Source organism: Hyaena hyaena, unplaced genomic scaffold, assembly GCF_003009895.1.
Source record: "Hyaena hyaena isolate Hyena2069 unplaced genomic scaffold, ASM300989v1 scaffold_202, whole genome shotgun sequence".
NCBI lineage: Eukaryota > Metazoa > Chordata > Mammalia > Carnivora > Hyaenidae > Hyaena > Hyaena hyaena.
The window spans coordinates 1,633,822-1,649,256 of record NW_024080832.1 but is presented as its reverse complement, the minus strand read 5'-3'; the positions used below and the strand labels follow the sequence as shown (position 1 = coordinate 1,649,256).

Here is a 15,435-nt window from a genome sequence, read left to right as displayed (position 1 = left end):
GTCCCAGAGCGGGGTGAGGGGGCTGATGCCCCCCCCTCCCCCAGTGTGTTGGGTGGGGTGGAATTGAGGTTAGGGTGAGGGGTTAGGGTCTAGGAGGGTGTGTATGTTAGGGAGGACAGACTAGTTGGTCCGTCCTACCCAGACACACGCAGCCCCCCTTGTCCCTCCCCTCTCTCTTCTTGGTCTCTACTCCCAGGGGGAGGGGGGAACTTACTCTAGGAAAAGCCATGTCTCTCTCCCCCAGGGTGGGGGGACCTGTGTTGTAGGAGGGGTGTTGGGGGCCCCCTTCCATGACTCTGTCCCCCCCCCGGGGGAGGTAGGACAGGGCTGGGCTTCCCTCTCATCCTCCCCCCTCCCCAATCTCCCTCCACCTCCCTCCCTCCCGCCAGCTCCACAATTTTTCGGTGTTTCTCTGTACATAGCTCTCTGGCGGGATAGGGGAGGTAGGATGGATGGGGTTTAGGGTGGGTAGGTCATGGGAGGGGAGAAGCCCCTCCTTGGCACCCCCTCTTCCCTGACTGCTGTCCCCTACCCAGCCTTGCCCCCCTCATCCCTTCTTGCGTTTGGTATTGAGACTTTCCACACTTCACCCTTCTTTCTTTTGTATGGACAGTTCCCCTTCAGTCCCATCCCCCTACACACATACACCCAGCCGGGGCCAAATTTATACTTATATAAAACTTGTAAATATGTGAAATTTTATCCCTGTGCCCTCTCCTTGCTTTCCCAACCTCAAACCCTACCCCTGGATCCCCTTTCCTCCTCTCTTTGGCTGTTGTAATTATCTGGGGTTTGTACTGTACATATCGGGGGTGTGTGTGTGTGGGCTGGGGGCAACCCCTCTGTACAGAGCTTCCTGGCCCCCTCCCCCCCCACGCTTTCCTCCCCCTCCTCCACCCTAAGGGTAGGGAGATGCTCTTCCTACCTGTTTTATTTTGTTTTCTCGTTCTCCCTCCCCACCCTGTCCCACCCGACTCCCAGCCTTCTCTGTCCTTCACCACTATCCCTTTTTCTCCACTCCCAGCCCCATTTCCTTTTTTTCTGGAGTGTGTGGTGAAACAGAAAAATCATGTTTAATAAACGGAGATTGTTCTTTTATCGCTGTGATTTTCCTAAGCTGGGACCTCCAGACACACCAACAGGGTGACAGGATCTGCTTTCTTCAGAGGGAGCTGACAGACTGGAAGAAACTAGATCCCTTCGTGATGCCACGGTCTCCCCCAGAATCTCCCACCCAGCGACGAGATTTACTGTTTTTGAGCAGGGGTTTTGCACTGGCCAAGCTTACCCAATCTAACTCTCCTCTCCGCACTGTTCCACTTTTAACTCGAAGGAGTAAAGAGGTCAAGGTACAGGACCATTATCTGATAAATCCACGTATGTTTTCTACATGCGCGCGCGCGCGCACACACACACACGATTAAGTTCACGTATGTTATCTACACACACACACACACACTTAATGATTACCTAGAAATAAGGTTTATTTAATTGCTGGTTAAAATGCTCCCGTACTGGAAGGAGGAAAGAACTTGGTGCCTCATCAAATCTGAGTTCCAATCCCAGGGCAGTCTCTTGCCAGCCTCGGTTTCCCCCAAGGAAACTGAAGACCGCAACATCTATCTTCCAGGGCTGGGAGAGGATACAAGGTGATGGGGACAGAACCGGGCCCACACAGTAGGTGCCCAATTAATCTCCCCTTCTCAGCACCTACCGGAGGACGGGCGCTACATTTAAGCACCCCCTCGGGTTTTGGGTCGCCCCCTCCTTCCGGGCTTAGCTCTCCCGAGGTCTGAGGAGCGGCCACCCGGTCCGCAGCAGCGTTCGGGCCAGCGACCTCCTGCTAGCACCGCCTTCTCGCCTGCACAACCAATCAACAAGAGGCTTGTAGGCTACTGCCCTCCGATTGGCTGCGGCTGTGGCACCACCCACCACCCTGCGTTGGCGTCCGGCGGGAAGGCGGTGGCTTCCGGCCCGGGACGGCGAGGTGGCCGCAGTGGCTCTCGGGGCCCGTGCAGCGTTGTGTACCGGCGGGGGCGTGGCGGCGGAAAGGGCCCCCCGGCCGTCGCTCAGGGTCTCCCGGTGGCTGCGGCTTCCCGAAAGCCGTGCTCCGGGCGTGAGAAGGAGCGGAGCGGAGGGCAGGAGCCGTCGGGGGCCGGCGAGGTCAGGCGCGTGGCTGGAAGGACCTCCTCATCCTCCTTCACAGGCCCTGGAAGTTAAACCCTGGTTGGTCATTCGCTGTAGTTGTTTAGTTCTTATTTCCTTGGTGGGTGAGTGCGCGGGATTGATCTGCGGAAACCCCCGCGGACCGAAAAGTTTCCGCATGCTGGGTTGGGGAGGCTCCTGCGGTATGAGGAGACGTGGTGCCCCTACCCAGAGCTTCTGTGACCCCCCGTTTCTTTCCTCCACAGCTTTCGTCCTGCGTGGGCTCCGCCCCCAGCCCCTCACCTTTCGTATTCGATCCTCCGGGATCTCTATTTCTGAGGGGGCCAAATGGATACCTCGACGCCTTTGCCTCCCGTCGCCCCGTCCCCGGTCTGCAACTCAGCCCCACGGACGATCCAGATCGAGTTCCCGCAGCATAGCTCACTGCTGCTGGAAGCCCTGAACCGCCACAGGCTGGAGGGAAAGTTCTGTGATGTGTCCCTCTTGGTGCAGGGCCGGGAACTTAGGGCCCACAAAGCAGTGTTGGCTGCTGCCTCTCCTTACTTCCATGACAAACTTCTTCTGGGGGATGCGCCACGTCTCACTCTGCCCAGCGTCATTGAAGCTGATGCCTTCGAGGGGCTGCTCCAGCTCATTTATTCCGGGCGCCTCCGTCTGCCACTGGATGCTCTCCCTGCCCACCTCCTTGTGGCCAGTGGCCTCCAGATGTGGCAAGTGGTAGACCAGTGCTCAGAGATTCTTAGGGAACTAGAAACCTCAGGTGGTGGAATTTCAGCCCGTGGGGGGACCTCTTACCACACACTTCCTTCCACCACATCCTCTCCAGGAGGCTGGTGCATCCGCTCTTCCCCTTTCCAGACCCCAGTGCAGTCTTCCATCTCTACCGAGAGCCCCGTTTTAGGGGAGGGGAGTGAACTGGGAGATGTGTTACAGATTCAAGTGGAGGAGGAAGAGGAGGAGGAGGAGGAGGAAGAGGAGGAGGAGGAGGAGGACCAGGGGTCAACAGCACCCTCTCAGACTCCTCAGCCTCAGAGAGTATCGGGGGGCTTTCCCTGCCCTCATGGATCTCACCCACTGCCCGTATCCACTACTCCCCGCAGGGTTCCAGAGGGTGAGAGTGCACCACTTGAGCCTCCTGCCCCTCATACTGCACTACCCCCCAAAGTCTTCTACATTAAGCAGGAGCCCTCTGAGCCTAAAGAAGAGATATCAGCAGGTGGAACTCCGTCTGGAGGAGCAAAGGAGGAGACCAAAGCGTTTCCTGGAGGGGACGCTGAAGGGAATGGAGAGCTAGGGTTCTTGCTGCCCTCGGGAGCAGGGGCAACGTATGGAGGAGGAGGAGGTCCATCCTGGAAACCAGTGGATCTCCATGGGAATGAAATCCTGTCAGGGGGTGGGGGACCTGGGGGGGCAGGACAGGCTGTGCATGGGCCTGTGAAGTTAGGAGGTACACCCCCCGCAGATGGAAAACGCTTTGGTTGCTTGTGTGGGAAGCGGTTTGCAGTGAAGCCAAAGCGAGACCGACACATCATGCTGACCTTCAGCCTTCGGCCCTTTGGCTGTGGCATCTGCAATAAGCGCTTCAAGCTGAAGCACCATCTGACGGAGCATATGAAGACCCATGCTGGAGCCCTGCATGCCTGCCCCCACTGCGGCCGTCGGTTCCGAGTCCATGCCTGTTTCCTTCGCCATCGGGACCTATGCAAAGGCCAGGGCTGGGCCACTGCCCACTGGACTTACAACTGACTGCCAAGGCCATGCGCTGATTTCTAGTACAAGAGAGCCACTGCTGCTGCTGGATACTTCCCTTCCCCATTGCACCCCACTCTCGGATCTTGAAATCATGCCAAGGGAGTAGATACATTCTGGACATCTTGTTCGTAAGTGTGGGTGTCAACCTATCAGATTTGGAAACTCAGATTTCTCATCTCCAGGTTTTTGCTAACCACCCCATAGGAAGGTGGTTTCTAGGGCATAACAGAATTTGATCACTGGCCTATAATAGACCTTTCATACAGGAAACCACATTGCAGATTACAAGTTTGCTGAGAAAAGAGAGCAAAAAGAAGTGGTGACTAAATGTTGCATTTGGTCTTCACAAGGAGTTAAAGGAGCTGGTCTCCATGTTGGGATATTTGATTCTAAGGTCTAGTAATTCAGAATCTAATGTTTTCTCCCTGATCATTGCTGAAATGATTTAGGTAGAGTTCTTTTTAATGTGCTTTCTTTTGTTAGGTCTTTCCAGAAGCCCCTCAGATCATAACTTGCTCTCACTTTCCCAACACTTCCATTTTTAATATTGTAGTCGAGCACTTTAACAAACTTGAGCATTCCATGTGTCATTCCTGGAGCCCTCTTTTTAATAGAGGATATTCCCTCAACAGTCTGTGCCTCTTACTTACCTTTGTCCACCACTGATCACCCATATATTGATCACAGTGATTGGAATGTGACTCAGGAGGTGGCCACTGACCTAAAATGCTCTCAGGGTAGCACCACTGTTTTTGAACAAGTGTCTGTTGGCAGAGGCTGAGAGCGCACATACTGGAGAGTAATTGCACAGTAGGACCACACGCTCTTCCTTTCCGTCCCACTCACATGATAGCCCCTTGATTGAGAGACAGAAGAGTAGATACTGGAATGGGGAGATTTTCACAGTTACTTAATTTCTTCAAATAAACTTTGCCCTGAAATCTAACCTGACAATGGACTGAATTGAGTAATTTATGTGGGAGAGAACGCATGAAAACAGAAACTTACATGTGTTATGCAGCAGGGCTATGTCGATGGGGGAAGAATGGGATGGTTTCACATTGGTGCAGAGAACATTGTCGGGGACCTCAGTGGTGCAGGACCTGTCACTGATTGATTTCCAGTAAGTTACTCTTTCAGAGTATGAACTGGTCATTTTTGGTTTTTGTAAGATGATCTATATCTCCTGACTGGTTCTCAGTCTTATTTTTGAAGGATTTGGTTCTCGTGGTCTTTACCTATACTCTTTCCTGACTTTGTTATTGATAATATTTGGTTATTGTTTGTTCTACGTTTAGTGCAAAGCACTGTGCTTGACCCTTATACTCTGACCTCAAAAAGTTCACGGCTACTACCAAAGCTAGACAAATAATGACAATGTGGTATGATACGTCCATTAAAGGGGGCAGTACAGGCTACTGTAGTGGCATAAAGGAAGCTGAGAAGACCTCCTGTAGATCAGCAGAGGTTTCACAAAGATCTCTCTGTACCAGAGTATAGTAATGGTGTGGGTGGCTGAAATGATGTTGAAATGGTGAACATGAATTGAAGTTATAACTGTTGGGCCAGGATTGATAGCTTTCTCCAAAGATATTCCTTAAAAGCTTACTAAGTATGGCACCCAGAAGAGGCTGAAAAATGTGACTTTATGGCTGAGAAGGTGAATTCTAGCTGTGATGTGTCAGCCTCTCCAAAGAGCTGTGTTATGGTACCATCCCCATGGTACAGACTGTGAACACATTTAGAAAGGGGTCAGGGAGAGGGCTACCAATCTTGGATCAATTACAATCCCACCCAGCTGCCATTCTTTTGGCACACATTCTGTAGGTGGCTACAGACATACCTCAGAAATACTGCATGTTCAGTTCCAGACCACTGCAACAAAGCGAGTCAAATGAACATTTTGTCTTCTCGGCACATATAAAAATTATGTTTTTATGGTAGCCTATTAAGTGTGGCAGTAGCATTAGGTCTAAAAAAATGTACATACCTTTAAAAAATACTGCTAAAAAATACTAACGATCATTTGAGCTTTCAATAAGTAGTAATCACTGATCACAGATCACCATAACAAATACATTAATAATTAAAAAGTTTGCAAGATTTACCAAAATGTGACAGAGACCCAAAGTGAGCCAATACTGTTGGAAAAATGGTGCCCATAGACTTGTTTCAAACCTTCCCTTCAGTTGCAGACTTTCAACAGAATTTCTACAAACCTTTAGTTTGTAAACAAAACAAAAAACCCTGCAATATCCGCAAAGTGCAATAAAATGAGGTGTGCCTCTCTGTTGAGCAGAATCCTTTGGTTGCAAGCAAGGGAAGCTGGCTCTGACTAACCTTATTAAAATAGGAATCTCTGAAGTATGTGGGGGTGGCTCCTGGAATGGAAGGAAGGGCTCAAGGACCAGCCTTGGGAAGGACAAGACCTGGATAAGGATAATGTCTGAGGGTTAAGGGAACAGGAACTCCTGGGGATCTTTGCAGGTCCTATGTTTTGGGATGATGATCCAAGCATTCTTTTCTTTTTTTTTTTTCTTTTTCTTTTTTAATGTTTATTTATTTTTGGAGAGAGCAGGGGAGGGGCAAAGGGAGGGAGACACAGAATCCAAAGCAGGCTCCAGGCGTCCAGCTGTCAGCACAGAGCCACCAGCCGTTAGATCACGACCTGAGCTGCAGTCAGACTCTCAACCGACTGAGCCACCCAGGTGCTCTGATCCAGTCATTCTTATTTCTTGTGTTACTTATCTAACAAAATAAAATTTCCCAGAGAAGAACTCTGAGCCTCAGGTCCACCCTATGGCCAGAGCATCCTGATCATATGTCCATCAAGGCAACAAAGTGAGCATGCACAATCCTCAAGGGGAAATTGAGGTCCTGGAAGAGAAGATTGGGGAATGGTGCTAGCCAGCCTAGAGGAACAGAGGCCCGCCCCAGATAATCTCCACATGTTGCCCATCTTGGGATCCTTAATGCATCAGATACACCTGGCACTTAATAGGTGTTCAAGAAATGGTGAATCTGCCCAACTTCCACCTCCGCCCACCGAACTTAAAGCAGAATTGCTTTCTCCTTCTTAATCCCTGTAGCACTTTGTTATTACTACTGTAAGCAAATTAAAACGCCATCTTAGAGTTTTGTTGTTTTTAAGTTATTAGGAATTCTACAAAAAACCAATTCTATAAAGATCTGGATGTAGACCCCTCACCGCGCACGTGGAACGGCCTTCCTCGGTCTCCTCTGTAAATGGGCTCCCTGGCCTGTGTCTCAGTCCCTGCCACCCGTGATTGCGGGCCCAAGCCTGCAAGGAGTCGCACAGAGGTTTCCACCAGACCACAAGTGACCAGCATGGCAATTATCCCTTCTAGCACCTTGCTCACTCATGGTCACCCATGACTATTACCAGTGCCCCCTGGGTTCCACTTCCAGTAACAACTTCTGCAGAAGTGCAGAGTATTCTAGGGAAGCCATCCCTCACCACCCCTGTCTCCCCAGGGCTGACTTGGTTGGTAAACTTCTTTGGGAAGTACACTTTCCCAAAGTAGTTCATGGCTACAGCGTTGGAATCCCCAGAATGCTCAGAATCTCCCCCAGGCCTCCAGTGGCACGATCACCTGTGACTTGGCTCTGAGAAGCCATGAGGAGGCAGCCTGGTGGCCAGCCTGGCAGAGCCAACACCAAGCCCCAGTCCTGAGTGGCCACCACCAGGAGGTGCTAGGCTCATCAGAACCTCTGACCTCCCTTTAGACTAGGTAGGCTGCCTCAAGCAGAAGCAATTGGTTTCTTTTATAACAAAACAGCAAAACACCAAAAAGTTGAGAGAACCCCAGTCTTTCCTATCCAAGCCACAGGCAAGCTTTCCTTACACCCTGTAACCACGTGCCTTGCACCAAGTGGAAAATAAACTCCAAGCAGCCGTGGAATTTAGATTTAAGTGTTTAAAGATTTAAAACTTAAAAGCATACTTCTCTGCCTCTGTCCTCCACGTAGTGGAAGAGACGTCCCTATGACTGTCCAAGGCTAGCCCCCTTCCCAGAGCCCTTGCTCTTTTAATTATCCCTTCTGTCCAGTATCGTCACTCTCCGTCTGAAGTTCCTCATTAGCATTTAACTGTGCTTGCAGGTTTCGTGTAAAGTGCTTACAACAATGCCTTGCGTTCGGTAAACTCAATAAATGTTACCTGTTATTATGAGTGAAAACATTAGTTCCCCACACCTTTACCAGGATCAGTGCTCTCAGGGAGGGGTCACATATATAAAGGGAAAATATTTTCAACTAAAGGGGAAGTGAAACATACGGTACTGAGTAAGGATTAGATGTGAACATTGTTATTATTACCTTTCTCATAAATGCGAGAGTTCTTCAGGGTTCTTTTCACCCACTTCCACCTTTATATATTCCTGGGAGATTTTTATCCACTTTTCTGAGTTAAACCATTTAAATACTGATGATGCTTTATTTATTTATTTATATGTTTATTTATTTTTGAGTGAGACACACACACACACACACACATACACAGAGTGTGAGCAGGGGAGGGGCAGAGAGAGAGAGGGAGACACGGAATCTGAAGCAGGCTCTAGGCTCTGAGCTGTCAGCACAGAGCCTGATTGCGGGGCTCGAACCCACAAACTGCGAGATCATGACCTGAGCTGAAGTCGGCTGCTTAACCGACTGAGCCACCCAGGTGCCCTTGAGGATACTTAATTTTATATCTCCAGCTTTCCTGACCCCCAGACCCACATAGAGTTCCTTCTTTCCTTCCTTCAACAACAGGGCCTGCCACGTGCCTGGCACTGATGCGAAGAGCAGGATTATCACCTTAAGAGGCAGAGGCTTAAGCCAGCTATGTAGGTACTTCACACACATCTCAAGCTCAGTATGCCTAAAATACTCTACCCCAGCTCAAATCAGATGCTCCATTCTCTCCAGGCTTAGTATAAGCTCCACCATCCACCTAAATGCCCAAGACTGAGACCCGGAAGTGTTCCTGGGCACCTATCTCACCTCCCGTATCTGTCCTTCCAATCCCATCCCCTAAATATTTCAAATCGATGCATTCTATCATTCCTACTACTGTTACTGCAACCTCCTAACTGGTTGTCTTCTGTCTTACTTCTCTCTACGTCTCACTCCACACACTAGGGCCAGAGTGCTCTCTCTAAAGCATAAAGTACTGTTTCGCCAGCTCTCCAGCTTAAACCTTTCATTTGCTCCCTCCTGCTTTTTGATGGAGTCCAAATGATCTGCTCCCAATTACTGCACTCTCGTGTCTCCCCTGGGCCTCTGCTTTTTCTGCTCCTCATGCTCATCTCTCTGCCTAGAATAGTTACCTACCTAGAAATAGTCTTCAGTGCGCTAATTCCTACTCTCTTCAGATATCAGCTGAAACCACTTCCTTTAGAAATCTGACCATGAGGCCAAGGTGGGACCTTTGCTATGTGTTCTAATAGCTCTTATTTCACCTTGTCATGAAACTTTCTTGGCATTTCTTATTCAGTAACTATATATCAACTCCGCTATTGCCCATTATATGTGGGTGCTATTTTAGGCATGGTGGACAGTGCTTGCCCTCATGACATTACATTCCAGTGCTGTAAAGAAAATAAACCACTAATAAGGGGGAGTGTGACTGGTAATAAGGAAGACATACTGTATACATTGATCTAGTATCCAACGGAGAGGAAAGACCCAGACATGCAAAGCAGGGCAGGGGAGATGGTTCTAGCACAGTGTTCAGCAGATGCAAAGGCCAAGAAAGAGAATGAGGTTCATAGGTGTGACAAGGAAGCCAGTGGACTTGGGGAGGAATGAGATGTTGTCTTAGTCTGTTGGATCTGCTATAATAATACCACAGACCAAGTGACTTAATAACAACAGAAATGTATTCCTCCCAGTTCTGTAGGCTGGTAAGTCCAAGATCAAGTGCCAGCAGACTCAGTGTCCTGAGGACCTGCTTCCTGGTTCGTAGATGGTCATCTTACCATGTCCTCACATGGCAGAAAGAGAAAGGAAGCTCTCTTCTAAAAGGGCCCTAATCCCATTCATGGGGCTCTACCTTCATGACCTAATTGCTTCCCAAAAGCCACACCTTCTAATACTTTCACAGTGGGGGTTAGGATTTCAATGTATGAATTTTTGGAGAACACAAATGTCCAGTCCACTGCAGATGTGGTTGAAGAGGTGGGCTGGGGCTGGGTTATACGGAGCCTTTCAGATCATGTTAAGGAATTTGGATTGTATTTGAAATGGAATGGGAAGGCAATAAAGAGTTGAAAGCAGAGGAACAATGATCTTTTCACATTTTAAAGAGATTCCTCCAGCTACAGAGGGAATATTGGATCATTAGGGGCAAGAGTGGAAGCAGGGAGACCAATTAGACTATTTCAGCAGCACAGACAAGAGGGGGATAAAAACAGCAGGTATGGAGAGAAGTAGATGGATTAAAAGCTATTATTACATTTGAAAGTAGGACTGACACAGGACATTCTAACAGATTAATATAGAGATTGTGGGAAAGTAAAAAATCAAGGAAGACCCCTACAGTTTTGTCTTGATTAATTGAATTAGAGGCCATTTAATGAGTGGAAGACTGGAGTAGAAGAACTTGGGAGCGGATCAAGGGTTTTATCTGAATGGCTAGAAGCAGCTGGCTGTATTTGTCCAATGTTCTTCTAGACCAGGGGTTGGCAAACTTACCCTATAAAGGATCAGATAGTAAATATAAGGCTTTGCATGCCAAGAATCAAAATCAAGAATATTATGTAAGTACATAAAAATTAAAGACAACAAATTTGCACAGATATTTTACTGACAAAACTCAAAGTATAATGATCAAGTACAATTTTTTAAAATACAGGTCTACTGCTTTAATTGGGGTACAAAGTTAGTGTTTCCTGTCATCAAAATCAGTTGCAAATGTTCATGTGCTAATGCTGATCTGTAATGAGATTTTATGTATTTCATCTTTAAAAATGTCTTCACAGAGATAGTACTGCCAACTACTGATATTAATCCAAGAGCATGTAATTTTAATTGAGCATATTCATCACCTGAAAGGCATTTATAGAATTCTATTATATTCTTCTCTTGATACTTGCCTTTTATCATGTCATTACATTGTGGATTAGTCACATCCAAATGAAGGTTAGATGGAAACTCCTCAACTGCACAATCAAATGAAATACAGAAATTTTCTTTGCAGTTGCACTGAGGTTTGAAAAACACTGCTGGAACTGTAGTTCAAGCTCAGAAAAAATATATGCTGCAACTCTGTGTGGGAATGGAAATCTTGCTGTTTGTTGTAATTTCTAATAGCACAGGAAGTGTATATAGCAGCTTGACATTACCTGCTATTCAACAACTTTGATGACTCTGCTACAATATATATTTTATATATACGCACTGCCTTGCCCTGTAATTTTAGATTAAATTCATTAAAAAACATTACCGTGTCTGCAGCAAGTGTCCACTGATGGATGAATGGATAAACAAAATTTGCATACAGTGGAATGTTATTCAGGCTTAAAAAAGAAAGAAATCCTGACACATGCTTGAATCTTGAAGTGAAATATGCTAAGTGAAATAAGCCATCCACAAAAGGGAAAATACTGTTTGATTCCATTTATATGAGGGACTTAGAACAGTCAGGTTCATAGAGACAGGAAGCAGATGGTGGTTTCCAGGGGCTGAGGAGAGGGAGGAATGGAGAGTTACTGTTTCATGGGTACCAATTTTCAGTTTGGGGAAATGGGAAAAAGTTATGCAGGTGGATGGTGGTGATGGTTGTGCAGCATTGTGAACACACTTAATTGCCCCTGACTGTACACTTGAAAATGATTTGGGGACGCCTGGGTGGCTTAGTCAGTTAAGTGTCTGACTCTTGATCTCAGCTCAGGCCTTGGTCTCAGGGTCATGAGTTCAAGCCCCACATTTAGCTCCATACTGGATGTGAAGCTTACTTAAAAAGAAGGAGAAGGAGGAGGAGGAGAAGTTGGAGGAGGAGGAGGAGAAGAAAATGGTTTAAACAGTCATGTATTTTACCACAATTAGAAAACAACAACAACAACAACAACTAAATGAATGAACCATGAGTGAACTAAAGGATCTAGGCACTAGGAATCAGTGGCTGCAAACACCACAAAAAGAAACAACCAGACCCTATGTGCCTCTTATGGAAAACCACCACCACTACCACCACCACCTATGAATTAGTCTGGCCCCAAATATTGAAGGTGAATGTGATCAAGCCTCAAAATATAACTACAAATTCATAGAAAATGCACCGGGCAGGGGAACATATTAAACCACACCACAATAATGAAGTCAGCAAAACTGGGACTGCAAGAAATTCTAAGAAACAAACACCCCATTTTTTTTTTCACCAGAAAAACTGCAAAGGGACAAAGGGGAAGGAGGGAGACCTGTAGTTTAAAAGCAGTTCTGTTTTGGGGGCACCTGGGTGGCTCAGTCAGTTGAGCGTCTGTCTCTTAATTTTGGCTCAGGTCACGATCTCATGATTCATGAGTTCAAGGTCCGCAGCAGGCTCTGTGCTGACAGCGTGGAGCCTGCTTGGGATTCTCTCTTTCCCTCTCTTCCTGTCCCTCCCCTGATTGCTCTCTCTCTCAAAATAAATAAACTTAAAAATTTTTTTGTTAATGTAACAAATTCATGTTTAAAAAAGATTTTATGTTTTTAAAGTTTATTTCTTTTTTTAGTAATCTCTACACCCAATGAGGGGCTCAAACTCACGATCCCGAGATTAAGAGTCGCACACTTCTCCAAATGAGCCAGCCAGGTGCCCCCTAAAAGATTTTAAATGACATATTAACCAATCATAATGTGAAGACCTTATTTGGATCATAGTTTTTGTATTTATTTACTTTTCTTTTTTTTCTAGTTTTTTATTTAAATTCTAGTTAGTTAACATACAGTGCAATATCAGTTTCAAGAATAGCATTCAGTGGTTCATCACTTATATATATCACTCAGTGTTCATCACAACAAGTGGCCTCCTTAGTACTCATCATCACCAATCTAGCCCACCCCCCATCCCCTCCCTCCATCAATCTTCAGTTTGTTCTCTAAGAGTCTTTTGTGAGTTCTTTAAAAATGATTATGTATTTTTGAGAGAGAGAGACAGAGAGACAGAATATGAGCAGGGGAGGGGCAGAGAGAGAGGGAGGCACAGAATCTGAAGCAGCCTCCAGGCTCTGAACTGGAGCTTGAACACATGAACTATGAGATCATGAGTTGAGCCAAAGTCAGACGCACAACCAACTGAGCCACCTAGATGCCGCTGTAGCCATTTTTTTTAAAGATTGAGAAATAAAAATGGGAATAGCTAAACACATTAAGGATGTCTAATCAGAAATTTTATATTACAAACACAATTCTGGTTTGTGTGCTGGTCCAAGTTAATAAAACGTTCTGCTTGACTATTAAAACCATCAATTGCTCAATATATTGATGTAGAAAGGTCTGCAATATATTTTGTTGGATGAAAGAAAACAAAGTATAATATGCTATGTTTTTTATGAGACAATGAGGGTAAGAAGGAAATAAGAAAGGTATATTTGTTTATATTTGCAAAGAGGAGCCCTACTAGAATAAATAAGAAAACAATAAAAATGGGAAAGAAGTTGAGGGAAAGATAGAAACAAGACTACGTGTACTTTGACTCCCCTATGTGTACTTTGAATGATGTAATTCAACTACCTAATCAGAAAATAAAAGAGATTTTAGAAATTCTTTTAATTTGAGAATAAGTGAATTGAAAAATATTAACTTGGCAGCAAAATCACAGACAGAATGAATTCTGAAGACTACAATCTTAAGGGGATGTACCTTAAAGACAAAAAAAAAAAATAAAACCTCCAGCTATAATTTTACAGTTTATTTTTATTTATTTTAAAATATTATAATGTATTTTAAAAAATTATTTTAAGTAGGCTTCATGCCCAACATAGGGCTTGAACTGACAGCCCTGAGATTATGAGAGGATGCTCTATCGACAACCAGCCAGGCACCCCTACAATTTTAAACTTTAAACCCTTAAATATTAAATTCTCTTAATTTTTTTTTTGAGAGAGTATGAACAGGAGAGAGAGGCAAAAGGAGAGGGAATCTTAAGCAGGCTCCACACCCAGGGTGGAGCTAGATGCCAGCGTAGAGCCCCATGTAGGGCTTCATCTCACAACTATGAGATCGTGACCTGATCTGATATCAAGAGTTGGCCACTCAGGCCAATTCAATCAACTGACTGAGCCACCCAGGCGCCCTAAACTCTTATAAGTTTTAAACTTCTCTCAGAATTTCTGTTGTTTGTAGTATTACCAGTAATGGAATTTTGAAAATACAGTATTTTCTTATAAATTGGTTAAGAGACACAAGTAATTATATTAATAATGTAAGGAATATAAGGAATCAGTATTCTTAGGATAAGAGAAGATATTATATAACCAAACGTAATAATGTGAAAAATGAAAAATCAATATGAATTTCATGAGTTTTCAAATATATACCTTTCTGCTTCTGTCCATGGAAATGGAATGGGTTAGAAGCAATGAGCAGGGCTAGTGCCCATGTTAGGATTTCTAATACCATCCAAACCATCGTCTAATACCATTCAAACAAAGCATGGCCTTGACAGCCTGGGGAATATAGTAAATTATAGTGTAGCAGCTTTGTATGGGGACAGATGGGAATAGACTTATTGTGGTGACCATTTCATAATGTATATACATATTGAATCACTATGTTGTACACTTGAAATCAATACAATATTATATGTCAACTATTCCTCAATTAAAAAAAATTTTACAGAGTAACAGTGGAAAATAAAACAAACAGATAAAACAAAACAAAATAAGACAAAACAAAACAAAAATATGGTTTCTTTAGGAAACTGCTGATTCCAGGTATAAAGTAGGCATTTTTCAAGGTGTGCCTGGGACATGGTTTTGTGTTAAGAATAAGAAAGCTGGACCCAGGAGCCCATATGAAGGTGGCCCCATATGAAAGTTACAACATTCTGAGCAACTAAAAGAATAATGACTGCGGCCCCTGGGTGGCTCAGTCGGTTGGGTGTCCAACTTCGGCTCAGGTCACGATCTTACAATTTGTGAGGTTGAGCTCTGCATCTGGCTTGCTTAGAAGATTTTTAGGAATCCATTCTTGAAAACATATTGGATAGTGAATTTTTAGATAGTGGGAGCCTGTATGTCATTATTTTAAATGAAAAAAGAAAGTATTTCCAGCACATTTAAAGCCCCAACCATATTTCCCAGCCATTAAAAATGAAATCTTGCCTTCTGCAACAACATCCATGTAGCTAGAGATTATTATGTGAAGTGAAATAAGTCAGTCAGAGAAAGACAGATACCATATGATTTCCCTCATGCCTGGAATTTAAGAAATGAAACAAGCAAACAAACGGCAAAGAAAGAGAGAGAGAGAGAGAGAGAGAGAGAGAGAGAACCTAATAAATAGGCTCTTAACTATAAAAAACAAATTGTT

General features: G+C 45.2%; 1 protein-coding gene across 1 annotated transcript; it reads left to right on the top strand.

The window, feature by feature from the left end:
- Nucleotides 1-1,968: 1,968 nt before the first annotated feature.
- On the top strand, nt 1,969-4,864 carry ZBTB9 (zinc finger and BTB domain containing 9). The gene is made up of 2 exons (XM_039241743.1): nt 1,969-2,226; nt 2,412-4,864. Exon 2 carries the CDS (start codon nt 2,494-2,496, stop codon nt 3,910-3,912), a length of 1,419 nt encoding a protein of 472 aa, XP_039097674.1. The 5' UTR covers nt 1,969-2,226; nt 2,412-2,493; the 3' UTR covers nt 3,913-4,864.
- Nucleotides 4,865-15,435: the final 10,571 nt, after the last annotated feature.

Bases quoted from the DNA above. Each gene is read 5' to 3' on its own strand.
- ZBTB9 (XM_039241743.1), top strand. From the start codon at position 2,494: ATGGATACCTCGACGCCTTTGCCTCCCGTCGCCCCGTCCCCGGTCTGC.